The sequence below is a fragment of the Vulpes lagopus genome, chromosome 1, assembly GCF_018345385.1.
Source record: "Vulpes lagopus strain Blue_001 chromosome 1, ASM1834538v1, whole genome shotgun sequence".
In the NCBI taxonomy this organism is placed as follows: Eukaryota; Metazoa; Chordata; class Mammalia; order Carnivora; family Canidae; genus Vulpes; species Vulpes lagopus.
The window spans coordinates 46,161,027-46,181,679 of record NC_054824.1 but is presented as its reverse complement, the minus strand read 5'-3'; the positions used below and the strand labels follow the sequence as shown (position 1 = coordinate 46,181,679).

The 20,653-nt window shown below is 36.8% G+C and overlaps 1 protein-coding gene across 1 annotated transcript in view; it reads right to left on the bottom strand.

Annotated features, from left to right (window-relative positions):
• LGSN (lengsin, lens protein with glutamine synthetase domain) overlaps positions 1-19,800 on the bottom strand; it is a 29,988-nt gene extending 10,188 nt beyond the window's left edge. The window contains exons 1-3 of the mRNA XM_041766683.1: positions 19,660-19,800; positions 4,557-4,686; positions 3,554-3,751 (exon numbers count right to left, since the gene is read on the bottom strand). Coding sequence (XP_041622617.1) covers positions 3,554-3,751; positions 4,557-4,686; positions 19,660-19,689 — 358 coding nt within the window. The 5' untranslated portion in view covers positions 19,690-19,800. The remainder of the gene's footprint in view (positions 1-3,553; positions 3,752-4,556; positions 4,687-19,659) is intronic.
• Positions 19,801-20,653: the final 853 nt, after the last annotated feature.

Genomic DNA, 20,653 nt, shown 5'->3' with positions numbered 1-20,653 from the left:
TGAGAACTCTATCCAATCTAATTTCATTTACAAGGAATCAACCAATCTTACTGAATCATTGTCTGAATTTCTTTTCTTCAAATAAATCATACTTGTTAGTTACAATTAAACCTTTTGGTCAGACCTTCCCAGATGCACATGATGAATAGCAGGCAGATAATTGCTAGTTTGGGGACTCATTTGTTTTTCTTACAGTATAGTTCCTGGGAGGTGTTCTCCTTTCCCATCCCCTCAGAAGACTAATAAATTAAATCAATCTGCTTTAATAGAGGAAGTTTTCCTGCTGTAAGTGTTGGGGGGGGGGGACACTAAAAAAAATTAAAATAATACCTCAAAGCTCTACAGCAACTAGAAGACCTTGGAGAAATGTTGCCTGTGTTCAGTGATGATGAGGACATATTTCAGTTATAGCAAACAAGCTGTGATCGCTTATAAAGGCAGATTGAATAGGCATTTGAGCATTCAGAAATATCAATCCATAAAGGAGAAAGTGCATTCAGAAGTAAATACTCTGCAACACATTTATTTAGCTTATGGAATGCCCGGGATGATATGCCATACTACTTTCCCAGGACCTGCTCTCCTTCATCCACATGGCTGCTTTGAGAGACACCCTCTTAGAGCAAATGTGACCCCACCTCCCGTCACAGCATGTTAGCCCAGATAGCAGAATAACCAAGTAAAAGCAGGAACAAAAAGCAAAAACAGTAAAAAAATGGAGAGGAGGAGCTTTTCTTTGAAAAAATTATATTTTTTAAAACGTCAGAAATGGGATGCCTGGGTGGCTCAGCGGTTGAGCGTCTGACTTTGGTTCAGGGCATGATCCTGGAATCCTGGGATTGGGTCCCACAACAGGCTCCCCACTTAGAGCCTGCTTTCCCTCTGCCTATGTCTCTGCCTCTCTCTCTGTGTATTTCTCATGGATAAATAAATAAAATCTTTTTAAAAAAATAAATAAATAAAAATAAAACATCAGAGAAGTATCACAGAAAAGAAAACACCATGTTAAAATTTCTAACACTTATTGAGGAGTAGATTTTCATATTCATCTTTAAATTCTGTATTAGTGGTTTGTTTAAAGCTATAAACTTTTTGGTGCTTTGGGTCTATTAAGAAACAATCTAGCCTGGGGCCAAAGAGGGAGCTTCTGAATTAACCAAGTTAAGTGAATAATGATGCCCATCCTCATAGTCACAGTCGGTTGGTACAGAGAGTTTGTGACACAAGTTTCTTCTTCATATTTTTTTTGATTGAAGACTAAGAAATGGTCAATTTCATCTCAGTGTTATGGCGGAGACTATATAAAACAAGGGTCACAAACTGGAAGAGCCAATGTGGCCAGCAGATGTTTTCTTAATAGTGGTCCCACTGTTTGGAAACTTTTAGAATAGTCAACACTTAAATATCTGAAAATTTCATACAAAAATCTTGAGTTCAAGCTTCTCTTGAAGAAATTAAATTTGGTAACACTGGGTGGTTATTTCTCCATAGCAACCACTGGCTAGTGCTCTGAGGTGGCCCGAAATGGGGCGTGTATCCTCTAATTCATGGATTGGCAAATGTTTTCTATAAAGGGCCAGATAGTAAACATTTGCAGCTCTGTAAGCCATATGGTATCTGTTGCAACTTTGCAACTGTGCCATTGTAACACAAAAGCAGTCATAGACAATACACAAACTTTTACAAGTAATGGCCAGCAGGCTGAATTTGGCCTGTGGGCCGCCATTTGTCAACGTCTGCTGTAGTTTCTCACAGCCAGCATTATTGACCGTTTCCTTATGCCAGCTCACCTCACTCACTTGTATTATTTACCTGGCCCTTGTGCCATTTGTGTTAATAGTGGAAATGTCGTGGTAGGCAGAACTGCCCCACAGAGATGTTCACATCTTAAGCCCTGAAACCTGCAGAATATGTTAAAATGCAGGCCAAAAGGGACTTTGCAAATGCAATTAAGGACATAAACCTCAAAATAGGGGTATTGTCTTAGATTGTCCTGGGTTCTTAAAAGCAGAGAACTTTCTCCAGCTGTAAGCAGAAAAGAGGTATGGAAGAAGGAAAATTTTGAGAGGTTCCAAACATAGGTATTTGAGGGATCATCTTGGTCCTAAGACACAGGACCAGAGAGAGGCTTCCAAGAGCTAAGTGCCACCCCAGAGGACAGCCAGCAAGGAATCTATACTCAGTCCAACACCCCCAAGGAACTGGATTCTCCCAATAATCTGAACAAACTCCCTAGAGTCTCTCGATAAGAATCCAGATCCAACCCCTTGACTTCAATCTTGCAAAATCTGAAACAGAGAAACCAGCTGAATCAACCCAGACTTCTGGCATATAGAACTACAAGGTAATGAATTGTGTTCTCTTAAGTTACTAAATTTGTGGTGATTCGTTATGCTGGCAATAGAAAGCAAATACATATGGAATTCGGACAGTGTTCACTTCCCAGGCTCTAGTTCCTCCTTAGTCCCTGTGTGTAATAAGGAATTTAACCTTGCCAAAAAAGACCTCTTTACCCTTTGCTCCTGAATGATAGTCTGGAGTTTCCTGCCTGACAAGAGTGTCTTTGTTTACCTGGGGCTTCTGGGCCACAGTAGAAAATCCAATAATGTCATTTATCCTGGAAGCTTTGAGTCATATGGTATCAGCTTGATTCCCAGAGAAGCTGGAAACTATGGTCAGCCACATGAAGCCCCACTGTAGAGCCTCAAAAAAAAAAAAAAAAAAAAAAGAAAAAAAAAGAAAAGAAAAGAAAAAACAAAAACAAAAACAAAAAACAAACAAAACAAAAAACAAAAAACTGGACACCAAGACTGAGGTGAGATTCCTTGCTTGTCAATACTCCATGCATATTGTTACATATCATTGCCAAAAGAGTGGTGCTGTCCATGACTCCACTGGGAGAAACAAATAGAATCTCCATGCTTAAAACTTTCCTGTATTTTCCCCACTGGACCTCTTCCCTTGGCTGATTTTAATCTGTATTTGTTGACTGTAATAAACTATAACCTTGAGTAATAATTTTCAGTGAGTTCTGTGAGTCCTTATAGCAAAACTAGGGTTAGTCTTAGGGAATTCCCTAACTTCCAATTGATCCTAGTAGTGAGGGGTAGCCTCATGGACCCTGTCCTAACTTCACATACTGTGTATTTCTGCCTTTCCAAACCTTCTTTGTTCAATCCTTTCATCATGGATTCCCTTGTGAAATAAATACCTCATTTTAACTAGTTTCCGCTTAACTCAGTCCCAGAGATTTTTAACCAATGCACTGATAGGCCAAAATAGTTGTATCACTATCGATAAGCCAGAAGCTTAAAACAACAAAATTTCACTTTTAGAAAAGGCTAGAAAGATCATTCATTGCAGCCCTTCCATTTTCTAAATGAGCAGCCTAGTGGTTAGAGAAAACTATAAAGTCTTTTATAAATGATAGTTATAAAAATTCTTCTGACTCCCAGACTGGCATTCCTCAATCAATGCCTCATTATCTGTAAATCAAATACAAATTTGGGATTAGTGGCTAGAATCATATGTCAGTTTGTTTCTGAGTCCTTACCAGCATGGTTGGAGTTTGTGTTAAATTCACTACAAGGAGCACTGGCTGATGTTTTGAGGGGTGATGGTTTTATCACTGTCGTCTGATTCTCAGAGTCCTTGTCATCTTGTGGCAGATGAGAGTCTGCAGAGCCAGGTCCCACAACTGGTTTGCTCATATTCCCCAACTTGTGGCACACCATTTGGCTTCTGATCCTTTCTTTAATAATAAAGAAAAATGTTAAAACACATTGCCTTTGTTTTCAACTGTATTTTAACATGATATGGAGAGGAATCTTTAAGAAAAGAATATATATATATATATCAAATAACAGATCAAAGAATATATATATATATATATATATATATATATATATATATTTCTAGGCAGTGACATACCAAATGAAGGGCAATGGTCTGCCCTAGTTGTGGACCAGAAGGGGGTATGTTGTCTGTAGAAAGTTTAAAAACGATAGTAATATCGACAAAAGCTCTGATTGCTTTTTACTGTTACCATACATTGGCCATTCCTACTGCCCCGGCCTTGGAACACCACTGTTCTTGGATTGGGTCTCTTGTTCAATTAATTCATAGTTTCAGCACTGTTTCAGATCTACTGAGTCAAGTTGGAATTCTAGCATGTGATAAGAAAACTTGTTCCACATCTTTATTGTGGTCTCCCAAGTCCTTAGTAATGATCCTTGCACTCAAGTGCCAGAGCAGACACATGTTTCCCTTCTTATGCATATGTTCCTTCTGTTGTGTTCTTTTTCCCTGCTCCCCCACCTCCACTACCTCCTAGTACTGTTCCCTTTAAATTCTGAATATTTTGATTGCTTATTTTTATATATTTACATTATACCCTTACATTTGGTATCTTGTACACTGCCTATGTAGAAATAAATTTTATTCCCTTGTTTTTGCTTCTCCCTTAGATGAAAAGAAAACGTTTTAGGAAAAAGAAAACCAAATAGAGATTGTCATTGACATCATATATTCCTAAGAGATCATAAGAGCTAAGATACCTTTTGAGTTTGATACATCCATTTCTCCTACTTCAGTTGAAAAAATATGTTGTTTTGTGACTTTCTTTCTTGTTCTTCTTAATTTACTCATCCTGCTGGCTTCAGTCTCATTACCTTCATCTCTCGTATTCTGTAATAATTAATAAACAAAAGGCCAAATAACAGATCATGCACGCAACTAAATTTGGATGTCAAGAAAGCATGGCAATTGCATAGCTAAGTTTTAAAGTGAATATAAAAGATTTTTACAAAGAGGTAAATTTTGTCACTTCCATATGCTCTTGAATAATTCAAAATTTAAAAGTCTAATATTTTGCTTACAGTCTGGATATTCTACACTCCTTTTATATGTGGTATAGAAGTGTCATTAAATAAATTAAGATCTTGTCCAACTAGTGAAGATTTCTATGTTTATTTTTTACCCTGGGATATTTTATATTATCCATTCCTAAAAATATTTTACCAAATCCATTTCAGCTTCAAAGTCCTCTTTTTATGACTTCCATCTTTTTTCGGATCTCAAACCTTTTGGCCAGAAGCACAAGTACCTGAAGAATTAGATTTTATTCTCTCTTTTTTCTTACACTCATCCTTATTGTATCCATATTTACTTGAAAAAAAAAAGCAGTTGCATTCATAAAATACTATTTTTATGTGTAAAACAAATATTATACTTAAATAGTTTTTGGCTTGGGAAAACCTAAAAAAAAACATTTTAAAACAAAATAGCCTAAAAAAAATAGCCTAACTTTTACAATCTAGTTCTCATCCTTGACAGAATTCCTTGATAGACCTGTCGAGGACTATTCCCAGCATGGAGCTGGGCGGTGAAGCAGGGGCTGAGGGGTGAAGAGCTCCTGCATCTCTGCACTAACAGTGGAATGAATCACCCCTGCAGTCCCAGGACACAAAAGCTAACACTGGGAAAAAAAAAGAAAAAAGAAAAAGAAAAAAAAGAAAGAATGAAAACAAAAAAAGCTGACATTGCTGTTTTTTGTTTTTTGCAAACCCTTTTTGTAGTTTGAAGGAGGAGGAAAGGAGCAGGGATAGAGTCAATAACTGTAGTCTAAAATGTTTTGAGCTATTGTCTTTTTGAAGAGCAGGTTCTGAAAGGTTCCACATCTGGGAGCAAGTTATAAATATGCGTCCAGAGTGGTTGCTGGGGAACAGCTGCACACATTTGTCGATACCAATTCACTCTCTAAAAGCTAAAATAAGTAAAAAGAATTGAACTTGTATTTATATGTAATTATGATACATTGTTATTATTGTTACTATGCTTAAAAATGATATTTCATAGGATAAAATCTTTCATGTCATCTTAAAATTTCACATCTTAGAAGATTGTGGTTCCTTTTACCCCAGATAATTTTATATTTGGATGATGTGATACTTCTTGCTAGATATAGTTTATTTTTTTCTAGCAGCTTATTATTTTATTTAAATATTCCCAATACACTTCTCATAGAATTCTGACAGTGATATACTGGCCTTATTGTACATAGTCACTATCTACAAAATTGCATTGCCAGAAATATACATTATATAATTGTACTTTTTGGTAAGTGTTTTTATAAATAAATGACTCTAGCTTTATTAAGAAGTCTTGTTTAGGGGTGCCTGGGTGGCACAGTCACTTAAGATTCTAACTCCTAGTTTCAGGCTTGAGTCATGAAATAGAGTCCCACATTAGGCTCAGTGGGGAGTCGACTGTAGGATTCTCTCCCTCTACCTCTTCCCTCCTCACCCCTCGCTTGTGCACTTTCTTTCTGTAAAATAAAATAAATCTTTAAAAAAGTCTTGTTTAGAAATGAAATACTTGGTCAGGTATATAAACATGAAAGGAAATTGAGTAAACTAACATTTGTGTTAACTTTATCCATTAAGGATCCTCTCACATACAAATTAAAGGAATCAAATGAGATAGACTTTCTTTCAGCTTCAAACTCTAACCTCATGCATCTGAGTGGCTCAGTGGTTGAGCATCTGCCTTCCGCTCAGGTCATGATCCTGGGGTCCTGGGATCGAATCCCACATCAGGCTCCCAGGAGGGAGCCTGCTTCTCCTTCTGCCTATGTCTCTGCCTCTCTCTGTGTGTTTCTCATGAATAAATAAATAAAATCTTAAAAAAAAAAAAAAAAAAAAAACCTCTAACCTCAATTGAATAACAATGTGCTAAAACTAAGCACTTTGTCAGGCACATTTTTCAGCATAACCCTTAAGGTAACAGAATCTCCATTTTACAAATGAGAAAAGTGAGACCTAAAATAACTTGCCCGAGGCCACAGAAGTGAATGAGAGATGCAGTTTACAAACAGGTCTTCTAATTTCCAAAATGCCATTCTACTTCCTAAATGCCAGAGATTCAAGTTTAGAGAGGATTCATTTTAATAACGTTCACCTGCTTTCATATAAACCAGATCAAAAGGGAAAGTTTAAGAAAAAAAAAAGATAATTCACCTCATTACTAACCTGAGATTTTTACCAATAAAAGCCCAAGAACTAAGTCATAATTCATGCCTCTAACTCCATAAAGATGCTCAAAAGAATTTTTTTCAAATTAAGAATACATTTAGTTCAGTCCTTTGAATTATTTTTTATATACAAGGATGATCAAAGTATAGACACAGCTGTAACAGCTGAACCAAATTTATTAGATCCTTGGCTTATCCTGACCCCAGTAGAATGTTTTTGTTTTCCTAAATCTTTCAATTATATTTGGTTACAATATGAATAATATATCAGTAAAAAAGCCAACTAGCCAAGATTCATGAAGTTTGCATTCTAATTCTGACTTTTCCACTGAGTTACAAGTCCTTCAGGAGCCTTGTCATTTTCATCTGTAAACACTGCTATAAATAAAAATATACCCAGCAATTATATTCACAATTTATAAGTATTTTCATAATCAGGCAATATTTTAAATTTAATTTAATACAACAACATCAAAGGAACATTTATTATTGCCTACATTTTGCCAAAGCAGATATAGGTCCGTAGAAGTTAAGTGATTTGTTCAAGGTCATATGACAGCCAAGGAAGAATGGGAATTATTTGAGAAGCTTCCCACAGCACTGTACCCAGACAGTTGAACTGGGAGAAATTTCACTTCTATTATATAATGTTATCTATACAACTGGTAAAACCTTGTTCACTCAACTTCCTCAATTATAGATTTTTTTCATTTGCATATTTTTTATAACTCTTCTCTGTGTAAGGCTTAAAACAACCTTAAGTCACTACCAGCTTTAAACTTCATCAGTCCAAACAGTGAGGACTATGCAAATTGCTATGGTAAGGCAAAGTCAAAGAGATAAAATAAATAAAACATGATATCTTTCATAAACAATCTTACAATTTAGTACAGGCAATAAAGAGTTATAGAAATTGAAGGTTTCCACGTTGTCAAGAAAGAGATATAGGTCAGGGATAGCAAACTCAAATACCAGACAGAAAACAAAGAGACTCAGAGGGCTGGAGAGTGACCACCAAAGCTGACATCTCTTTCCAGAAAGAAGCCTAACTTGGTTCAAGTCAATCACTGCCATGACAAACATGGCCCCAGTGTTGCCAGCTTTAGAATGCCAGTGTTGGCAATCTAAGGAATGCCAAAAGTCTGGATTTTGGTGAAATTTTATGATTTTTAAATGTTAACAATTAAAGTATAAGTAGGGAATAAAGAAGGAAAGAAAGTTTCTCAACTTCCACACAGCCAGGTCTCAAAAAGACTGGAATGCAGTTCAGAATATGCAGCAGTTCTACAGGGGCCTGGTCACAATGATAGCATCAGTGGCCACGTATATTTTCCCTAGCACTGGTATCTAGTGTGGTACTAAGAGATAATGGTCAAAACGTTTAACTCTTACTATAGCTGACAAAAGTAAAAAACACTTTTATTATATCTACTACATGTCATCTCTCTTCTAAATGCTTTGTATATATCAATTCATTTATTCTCAAAACAAGCCCTTGAGATAAATATATTTTCATCCTCATTTTAGATTATGAGGATAACTGAGTCAAAGAAAGACGAATTAACTGGCTCAAAATCACATTTCTCATAATTAGCAAAGATTTGAACCCAGGCAATCGGCTCCAGATACGAGCACTTAATGTATCCCTAATGAGTACCATCAGAATATCCCTGCATCACTGCTGGGGTGCTGGGAAGCTAGGGCAAGGTTCTAGAGAGCTCCTACAGGGCCAGATCTTAACTCTTCAGTGGATGGATCGTGAAAATGTACAAAGGCCCAAGAGGATTAGCTGGCTAGATACAGAAGTTAGGATGCTTGGGAGGAGACAAGGGACTCTTGTCAGCACCTGTTTACCAACTAGTTTAGAAACTTTTCACCAGATGTGCCTGGGTGGCTCAGTTTATTAAGCATCTGCCTTTGGCTCAGGTCATGACCTCAGGGTCCTGGAATCCAGCCCCATGTTGAGCTCCCTGCTCAGTGAGGAGTCAACTTTTCCCTCTCCCTCTGCCCTTCTCCCACTCATTCTCTCTCTCTCTCTCTCTCAAATAAATAAATAAAATCTTTTTTAAAAAATAAAAATAAATTTTTCATCATTTGTCAGGCATTCAATAACATAGTTCCAATATACAGATCTCCTGGTTGCTCCATCATGTTGGATAAGCAGTGCCTGATGTATATAGTAAGTACTAAACAGATGTTAATCCTGATTATTATTACAGAGACACTGTGCATTACTGGGGATCTCTGTTGGGAAGATATCTCATTCTAGGTTACCACATGCGCCCCTGACTCATGGGAGCTGGCTCTCACTGAGTCAAGCACTAATCCCTTATCCAAAGAGCTCTAGATAGAGGAGACACCTAGGTGGCTCAGTGGTTGAGCATGTGCCTTCCGTTCATGTCGTGATCCTGGGGTCCTTGGATGGAGTCCCACATGGGGCTCCCTGCATGGAGCCTGCTTCTCCCTCTGCCTATGTCTCTGCCTCTCTCTGTGTGTCTCTCCTGAATAAATAAATAAAATCTTAAAATAAAAATAAACAGCTCTAGATTCTGAACGATAAACTAGAGGAACCTCTCAGAGACATTAGGGTATGTCAAGCAGTCTGAGGGTCCTCAGAGAGGGTGCTGTGACCTATATACTCATGCTTAGACTCTATAGCACCGCTATTATTAAACAGGCAGACTATTTTACAAATAGTCTTCAGACAGCCAGGGAAACTAGGCCAAGCTTTAAAAAGAAGAAAGGACACTTAAGCTGAAGATAGAGGTGAAGTAAACCAGGTTGGAAGAACCACAAGCATAAGCACAGATATTCAATTTCATTTTGATAGCATAACATAAATATGCAAATCTAATTCATGCTTAATTTAGACAATCTCAAAATTCTACAACAACAGGTTGATCCTGACTTGATTTGACATTTCCAACGGAGAAGCTTTTCTCACTTCAGAAATGTTTCTGCTATCATCCCATTAGAGGACTCCTTTGTCTCATACATGGGACTGGCCTTAAAGAATGTTTCATATCACAAGAATTTTTCACAATTCATGTTTTCCTCATCACATTGTTTCTTTTTGAAAGCTGTTATATGGTTTAGTATAAGTTTGTCACTTTGCATTTCAAGTCAGTGGCTTGATCAAATTAACTAAAAGAGGCTTCACCTAAAGGGATCCTGCCAACCATTAAATTTAGACCCTAATTTGACCTAATAAGTTTCCGTTCCATGTATTAACCGGTGTTATTTAGATTCTAAATATCACTGACTTACTCATTTGCTTTTCATTTTGTCTAATGGCCACCTTTTTAATATCAATACTTTAAAAACCTTTGTTTTACCCTTATATACTGGCTATAGTCTGAGGCATAATCATTAATGGATCTACTAAACATTCTGATTTCATTAATGATAAGGGTGTGTGACAAAGAGAGTAAGCCAAAAAGAATCTTATCAAGTTTTAACCTCTGTTAGAAATAATGGGAAAAAAGTATCAATGATTACCAAATGTAAAAGAATATGAAAGTGCCTTCAGTTTCCTTAAAGTGTGCTCTTCAAAGAAAAAGGGGGGAAAATGTATTCAAAATATTTATAGAAGAGACACTTCAAAGAACACAGTGCAAACTTACGTCAACTAATCTAAAAATATCCATACTGATTTACCACTATTTCTTCTTCTGGCAATTTGTTCTAAGAATATAATACAAAATATATAAAGTTATATGTGTGTCCAATGCCACCTTTGTTATGATAGAAACTTGAAAGCAGCACACAATGAAGTGGGAAGAGTTAAATACATTGTGGTAGTTCTACTCAGTAAATTCACCATTTAAAAATGAATGCTTACATTTCCTATTTTTGTCACCTGGATTACCACAATAGTTACATTGTGGTTCTCCCTCCATTCTCCACTTCTACCCATCCTTCAGGGTACTACCCAGGGTACTTCTTTATTTTCAAAAAAAAAAAAAATGCTATTTATTTATTTGAGAGAGTGAGTGAGCAGACAGGCAGGAGCAGAGGGAGAGGGAGAAATAGACTCCCCCGCTGAGCAGGAAGCCGGACAGACTCGGGGCTCCATCCTAGGACCCAGGAATCGTGACCTGAGCGGAAGGCAGACACTTAACAGACGCAGACGGGCCCACTGAGGCACCCCACCACGGTGCATCTTTAAATCACAGTTTTGGTCTTATTATTTCTCTGCTTGGGATACTTTCACAATTTTGCATCACCTTCATAAAAAAATTAAATTAGTATTCTCTGAGGCTCTGCAAAGGCCAGTCTCACTGACCCCTGCAGATTCCGTAGCTGGCCATTTTTATGCACAAACTTTATCTCCATCCATGCAAAACCAGTTTTATCATTCCTCTGACTCACAACCAAAAGGCAATGATTAGCCTAACTATTATGGTTCCTTAAGTGCCAAGAATATATTTAGGTGTTCTTCTAGAATTAATAATCACTGCAGCTGGGGATCCCCGGGTGGCTCAGCGGTTTAGCGCCTGCCTTTGGCCCAGAGCGCGATCCTGGAGACCCGGGTTCGAGTCCCGTGTCGGGCTCCCTGCATGGAGCCTGCTTCTCCCTCTGCCTGTGTCTCTGCCTCTCTCTATCATGAATAAATAAATAAAATCTTTAAATAATAATAATAATCACTGCAGCTATAAAACATGGAACTACTTATAACCCAAAATGCACTTGGGCAATCTAGGATAGAGATCATATTGATCAGACTATGGTAATGGCTGTAAGGATGGTGAAAATGAGCATACTACAGATATATTTGGGAAGTAAATTTGGCAGTTTGGAGATTGACTTGATATAGGAAGTGCAAGAGATAGAGGGTCAAAGGTGATAGTCAGGTTTCTGACTTGGGAACCCAGAATGAGGAGGAGACCTGAGAGATGAGTTGCTAAGTTCTGTTTTGAGTGCATGGAATGTATGATAATTGTGTCATCTGAAAGCATCCAGCAAGCATTGGCCATGTGGGTCAGAACCCAAAAGATAAAATGGAAGGAAAGAAAACTCCTGAAAGTGCTTAGAATCATTAAGAGAAAGAGCAGAGATTGAGAAAATAAGAGAACAAGATAGAACTGGGAAACAACAATATCTAATAAGTAAATATAGGAATGAAGTCCCAAAAAGTAATCAGAGAAAAAAATGATGAGAAAGGGAAAGAAAAAGTTGGGGCAGAGTGGTTTCACTGATAGCAAGAGATAAAGCTGTCTTAAAAGAAGGGAGCACCAATAGGCCCACTACTGAAATGATAAACAAGGTTGGTATTAAGACCAGTGCATTGTATTTTGTGACCCAGGTCACTAGAGGCATTGGTAAAGGCAGGTTCAGTAGAAGAATGTGAGCAGCAGCCAGACTGCAGTGATTTGGGGAGGAATGAGAGGTGCTTAATCCAGGGTCTACACATGATAAGCACACCAGGAATGTTCTCTACTGCTAAGTGGAGACAGTCAGGACATATAACTCAAAAGTAAAGGAGGAGACAGACAATGACCACTGGAGAAGTACATAGAGGTCTAAGAAAGCTCATGTTGCTTTTAGGAAGAACAGACACACATTTAAATGCTTAATGAAAGGAGTTAATAGAGACACCTGGGTGACTCACTGGTTGAGCGTCTGCCTTTGGCTCAGGTCATGATCCTGGAGTCCTGGGATCAAGTCCTGCATCAGGCTCCCTGTGGGGAGCTTCTCCTTCTGCCTGTGTCTCTGCCTCTCTCTGTGTGTCTCTCATGAATAAATAAATAAAATCTTAAAAAAAAAAGAAGAAAGGAGTTAATAAAGATGTTGAAGAGAGAAAGAAAAAGGATAAAGTGAGGTTCCTGAATTCAAGCAGAAAAGATGGAAACTAGAGTTGCAATGAAGGGATTAACCTTAATATATCCTCCTCTATAAGAGGAAGAAAAGAAGACATAATGCTAGAAGAAAGCAAGAAGAGAAAACTTAAGGAGGAAAGGAAAATTAAGAGGAGAGGAAGGAGGAAATTGTCAACATTTAATGAGTGCTTTTCAGATGACAGAATGGATCATTAAGTTCACCCAGTAAGTGGCAGAATCTGAATGTGAAACTAATTTTAAACCCTCATCTTTATCTATAGAAAGGTAGTCAGTTATGGAACTTCCAGTTTTCTCTTCTAGGTGGGAGGTGCTCAGACAGTAGAAATATGGAAAACTAAAAATTTAGAGAGAATGGAAATGGTTTGCCATTTTTCATAGCAGAGAATGTGAAAAAAATCAACTCGGGGAAAAAAATGTTGAGTGCCCCATAGAAATTGGAGACTTTTAAGTTATAGTGGCATCAATCTGCAAGGGTAAATAATTTTTTCTCCAGCAAAACTCTTTCAGAGATGTGAAAAACTCAGGATTGAGGTTTTGTGAGAATACAAACTTAGGAAGACAATGACAAAAAATAGGTTGGAGATATTGACAAGGAAGACTAAAATAATGAAATATGGAATCCAAGATAGATGGAATAGAAAATGAAATCAGGAAAGACTGATAAGAAGAACCCAGTCAACAAATTGGAGCGCCCTAGAAGGTAGCATTTTAGATGTATCATTGAGCTGAGTATATTGACTAGAATAAAATAGGAATTCAGTAAATATTTTTTAATAAATGAATACAACCAATGCCTACCATGTTGAAATATAAGGCCAGAAGGAAATTTTGACTCAGATCTTTCCTTCATAAATGATTCAAAATTAAATATTTTTGGATGTCCAAAAGGACCTGATGGTAATTCAATTGGTTGATGTAATCAAAACACTTTTTATTACATGGACTCCTTTAGTTTTCTCAAGAAGAGCAAAGAGAAAAAGAAGCTCTGCTGATAATAAGATGCTCCACAATGACTCTGTTCCTTTTTGCCATTAATGCTACCTTTCCTTCAATATTTTTTCACTGTATTTAACCTCAAAGCCACACCTTATTTTCAAGGTTATAATTATTCCCTTTAAGACAAACTCTTATTTTCTGTTTCCTCATAGTATAATTAAAACATGCTGATATTTCAAAAGAATTTTCTAAATATTAAGGAACAGTATAAAAGAAATAAAAAGGAACCAAAACTACAAAATATCAGTTTTCTATTGTCTTGGTAATTAAATATGTTTTCTTCGATTTTAATCTGTTGTTTATCCTACTCAAGATCTGTCTGAAGTATTTTCCTTTTAGTTCTCTAGTTCACCAACCAGATAAATAAGCATCATTTGGAAACTTATTTGAAAATTTAGAACACTTCTTCATGGTCTAGTAAGTGATTCACTCTTTCAACCAGGTTGTTTCTGCAAAGTTATTTTAGTCTTATATTAAATCAGAGTCCCTGAGATCATTAAAGACAAGGACCCAAATGAGCACCATTTCCAAACTTTAAAAAAAAGTGAGACACTTTTAGGAAGACTTTACCAACAGATCTACTTATCCCCAACACTAGACCTTCATCTGTATATTTTTAAAGAGTTTTAATCCTTAAACTGCATTGCATTTTAGGAAGTTCCATCTAAATACATGGACTCTCTGGAGATTTTTGTTATAATTTTTTCTTTATTAAAAATGTAACAATCTTCAAAGTAAAAATTCAAAGGTCAGAACCTCATAAAGTAAGATGGAAAACTTAAAAAACAAGAAGAGTCCTCTGTTTCCGTCTAACCTTTAGATTTTTAACAAGCAAATATTTTCAGAAAGACTTATTTCTTACTACTACAAATAACTCTTATAATGGCTTATTTTCTAATATAAGTTTTTTTAAGAATTGTTTTTAGTGATGATTTAATGTGTCAATATTGATTGGTACTAGACACATTTTGAAATATACCAAAAGTAGAAATTGAAGGGAATAGATACAGTACATTCATACCCCTTGTTGACAGGTGACTACTGGGGCCATCCTTTGTATGAAATTCACTCATTTACTTAACAAATACTTAGTGAATATCTACGAGAGGCCAGTCATAGGTCTGGATGCTCTAAGAGAAATAAAGATGAGCTACTTATTGTTCCATGGAAAATAAATATAATACATGATAGTGGGCATAGGTATACTATACATGAGGAAGCTACTACTAGAACCATCTTCCTGATGAAGCAGCTGAGCCTCTGAAAGTTGCAGTAACTCCTCTGACTTCACACCTAGAAAGTAGCAGAGTCCAAACGTGTAGTTGGAAACTCTTCTTCCATTTTTTCCCATCCTACTTACATTGGTTACAGGCAAAAAGAAACACTGAAAACTAAAAATGTTGCCTAAAAACTAAATACTGAGCAGTTTTATATAAAAGGCAGCAAGAAATTCAAACGTTTTCTTTTTAACTTCACAGTTCAGTATAGAGTTCAGTAGCATCCCTGCCTTTGGAGGTAAAAACTAAGCACAGAAAGGTAAATACAGGTAAATTTCTTGGAAGTTACAGAGAATCCAAATTTTACTTAATAGAATGTCTAAAACTGGGATGGGCTATTTGGAAACTTGTCAGGTTTCTCATCCTCAAGCACATCTGTGGAGGGGTTAGACAGTCAAATGTCAGAAATGATTCAGATACTTTCCAGATCTTCCACCAGAGACACCACTTTTGTAATAAAATAACCTCAAGCCAAGTCGGTAGGTTAGATGGGACACTGTTCCACCTATATCTCCACCCTCACCCAAGAATATAGGAAAACTATCGTTATAAAGAGCTCCTATGTGAAAGAAATGTCACAATGTAAATGATGGCGGCTGTTCCCACAATGTAAATGATGTGAAGAGCTCTGAATCTCACTTCTGTTTCCAAGAAGATGACAAAATATGCAACAGCAGCAACAAGCCTAGAGCAAATCTCACCTCTGGAGGTAAGGCAATGCAAAATCTGTAACAGAACATTTCATATGAGAAAATTGTGCATAGCCAATAGTTTCAGAGAAGGAAAATAGTGATTTTATAAATATCTAACAGCATGTTATTTTCACAATACGAAGCTAAATAACAAACGAAGCTAAAATAATTAAGGATCAAATATTTGGTCAATTCCCTGAGCTTGGTGCTAGTACTGGCTTTCTTTTTTTATTGAAAAAGAAATTTCCATATTTTCCAGAGAAATGAAGATTTTTGTCCCTAAATAGGTTCAAAGTAATTTTTGAAGGCTTGGTGATAGGCAGAAAAGCAACACAAAAGCTTCAAAGCTTCAAAGGTGAGAAAAGATTTGTAGAAAAATTTAAATATGCATATAGTATATGATATATATTTATGGCAATTGGTTCTATAATACAGTGTGAAGTAAGATCCAAAAACATTATAGAACTGTCAGTGAAGATATCAGCCAATAGGCTGTTGCAGATAAAAATATTGGGCTTCATCAAAAAGAAGATTTTAAATGTGACAGCAAAAGGTGTTCCATCTTTTAGAAAAATATGATGTGCTATGGCTGGAATACTAAATATAGTTCTAGTCACTGTCCCTAGGAAAATATTAATGGGCTAGAAGTGGATCAATATGTGTTTATTTATATAAATGTATACCACATAGAATTGTTATCATTATCATATAGAAAGGCAAATAAAATTCTACTGTGTAAAAGAAAAAGTGCAAAACTCTTCAAGGCTATAAAAATGAAAACTTAGGGGAGTTATTACTGGTCATCTACAACATAATAAAGTATATATGATGAATAATTCCTGTTATTCACTATGTTCTAGGCACTATTCTAAGCACTGAACACATATTAACTCATTTAATCTCTTTACAAAATCTCTTCCAGTCGATAATATTAACATCCAAATGAAGCACAGAGAAATCCAATAATTTGTCCCATCTCACCCAGTTAATAAGTAGTAGAGCCAAGATTAAAACACAGGCCTTCCGTTTTCAAGGAATATACTCTTAACCACTACATATGAAACACAGACCTAATTTTTAACCTCAAGAGACGTACATAAAGGAAAGTGGATTTTAGGGATCCCTGGGTGGCGCAGAGGTTTAGCGCCTGCCTTTGGCCCAGGGCGTGATCCTGGAGACCCGGGATCGAATCCCACGTTGGGCTCCAGGTGCATGGAGCCTGCTTCTCCCTCTGCCTGTGTCTCTGCCTCTCTCTCTCTGTGTGACTATCATAAATAAATAATAAAAAATAAATAAATTTAAAAAAAAAAGATCTCAAAAAAAAAAAACACAAAAAAACAAAAAACAAAAAAAAAGGAAAGTGGATTTGAGGTAAATAAAAACAAATATAAAATGAACTAAAAACCTTGGAATCTAAAAACAAAACTGAATTTTAAGAGACCAAACACATTTAAAATATAAAAACAGAATCAGGAAATCTTTCTAGAGTTGCACAGAGAAGCATAAAGCAAGGGAAATTAGGGTAAATTGGGATAGGGGAATCTCAAGCCTTGAGTCCTGCTTCTAGAAAGTCAGTCATGGCCTCCCACAGAGCTGCATTTAATGCTCCAACACACACACACACGCACACACACATACACACGCACGCATGCACACACAGATGACACAGGCTGCAGAACAGAGTGAAACTCTGGTCTGAGCCAGATAGGATCCATTCTTCCTGCAATATGGAAACATCACCCCTTTGTGTCTACCTGTGCAGGTGTTTTCCTTTGTGTCTACCTCACAGGTATTGAGGCATAAGTATCATCTACAGGGCAGAGAACAGATCTTCCCCAACTCACTTGGCATATTACTCTGCTCAGTACCTCATACATGGCTTTTGACAAATAGATTTTAATTATTATGATGTGCTGCCATTTCCCTCAATTTGCAACTTCATACACCTGTAAGGTCTACTTTTGGGAATAAGACTCTGTTTTTTATCTATTTTCTGTTCACTACTGCTAAGAGTTTGGCTGGATACATGACTTTATGACATTGTTTTGAATAGAGAATCTCAGTAAAATATTCTTTAGGGAAATACTAAATCTAAGATTAGGAACTATTCATTTTCACTGAAGAGACTCTACTAAAGAATTTGTTCAGGTTGGGGAAGTAATCATCCTGGGAGTTTTCTTCACACATACAGTCTGACCTTTTGATTTATCCAGCCTTTGTTCAGCTGCTGTATTTTTTGCAGTTAACCTCATGCTGCTGCTGCTCACGTTACCAGAGCATCTGGTATGGAACAAAATCATTGTCCTTTTCCAGATACTAGTTAATGGAAAATGGAATGTCACACACTATCTCCCTCCCACCTCCCACATTCTTTTTCTTCCTGAGAATATGACTCTACACAGGGCAGCACAAGAGCTATTCAGTGGAGAGTTGGGTCAAGTGGACACCAAGGCTTACTCATTACATCTATTAAATATAATGTTCTCTCCCAGTTATCAAGGAACTTTTCCCCAAGAGACAGTGTTTGTCTCTTGCTGTGAAAATCGTGTACTTTAAAACCATATTGCTGGTTTTTCTATTCTCCAATCAACATTGATCTACACTGCTCTTGGGAGACTGTGACTCGTAAGGGTTTTCACAAAAAAAGAGTCACCTGGGATCCTTGGCTAAAACTGTAGGAGGTACGGTTAGGAAACACAGTTTTGCCATAGGATCACAAGTAGTAAAACCTAGACCAAGAAGAAGTCGAATAGTTAGACATCAATATCTCAAAAAGGTAAAGATGTGCATACTAATTACTTTCTCAAAGCCATCATTTGCAGCTACAAATTTACTTTCAGATAAACTTGTTCTGTTGAACAAACATGTCCATCATTTGATGTCTCAGACAATGACAGGACACTGCTTGATGAACCACAGCTTCTTTCCAGCGAGCCTCTGCTGCACATACTGTTGCCTAGTTTCCTTGTGGAAAGTACATTTGTTGTCTCCATGAGCATTGCTCATACTCATTAAACATAGCAATGACCCCATTATTCCTTGATCTTCCAGCTTTCTTCTCCACTAGATGGAGGAGTGGATATCATGTCTATTTTCTCTATGCCACTATTTCAAATACAGTGCATTTCTCTACCACTATGCTTTGCACATAACAGTAGTGTTTCTTCTAGTTTATTTTCTTAACTTCATCTAAAGAAAACCCACATCCTCCCAGACTTGACCACAGCATGCCTCCCAGTCTACATTTCAGTCTTTTAGAATGGTCTGTCAGAAATACAAGAGTAGAAGCTGGGTACATACACATTAAAAACTATCAAGAAATGTTACATGTTGACAAGTGAGTATTTTAATATATTCTAGAGCAGATGAGAGGCTATCACTATCTAAAATGCCATGCTTTTCAATTATAATTTGAAAATGGGTTTTCACCTTTAGCCACTTAACCTCAAAGCATTTTTATTACAATGAGACAAAAGCTTTGAGAAAAACAAAGATTGGGCTCTTAATAACAACCAACATAGGCATAGAAGAATTTTATAGCATCCTTATGCTTCTGAAACCCAGTGCCTAATGAAGTTATTTTCAATGATCGTTCAAACTAAGTGAGCTTTTCTAATGCAAATTCTGAATTTAGTTTTTATTATATTTATAAACTCAATACATAGTGGAGGAGAGTTTCTTCACAAACTTCTCCAAAGCAGACATAAAGCAAGTATAATCATGCTGCCCTTATTCATACTGGCACTCAAATAGATGACATAGAATAATAAAAATCTTTACTGTCAGTATTTTGGTAAATAACATTTTAACTATTAACTTCATACCTCCTGCAGAAGGTCCCCTTCATCATTCATCTCACACTTTTTTATTTAAGTCGACTTTGGAAACCACAATATGCCCAACAAATGCATTCAACATGTATTTATATGTATACCTGAAACAAACACTGCAGATGATGAATTCCATGGAGGCTCTTTCCAGAGTGGTCTGGCAGGTAATAAAAGATAAACACCAGACTCTGATGTGTCATGCCCAAGGCACTAGAAGAGTCAAATGACAAATGCTGGAAATGCACTAGAAGAGTCAAATGACAAATGCTCATTTATGCCTGACTACCTACAAACAAAGGACATTACAATGCTTAAAACTGTGTTGATTGACTTTTTCTCCAACATACTGAATTTTGTTATATAACAATTGTATTCTAGAATGAAATCTATTGTTAGATTCAGATGATGAAACCTTTATTAGACAACTATGCAATCACGGTCCACAGACAAAACACAAATGGAAAAACACAGCTGTAAGTGACCCAGATTTGTACCAATAGCAAAGATCCACTCATTTGTAGTTCCTATTTTTCTTTTCCTTTCTTTTCTAGGGTCCCTTCTAGCCTCTAAATTAATTCCGGTCCTTCATTATATAACAAAACCCATCTTTCTTTAGCCTTTCTAATTCTACAAATGTCAGCCTCTGACAAACCCCAGCCCTTCCCAGCTGGCCAGGGGGAACACACGATGATCTACAGGTTACCCTATATGGTCCTAGGAACAATCCTAACGCAGTCAGAGAGAACAAGGAATGCTTTTTCAATGAAATTACACTTCTGCTGCCTTCAATTGTGACTTTAAGTTGGTGGAAGTGGGTAGAAGGTGTTTCTAAATCAAATCAAATCCTTTCTAAGCATTTTCCATGTTTGAGTGTACAGTCTTCCATAGCTGATCACTTCATTCCTGGACTTTGGCCTGAGGAAGCTCAGGCCAGCACTCCAGCCCATCATCCAGGCCTAACTCCCTTGTTCTATTTCCACAATAGCTT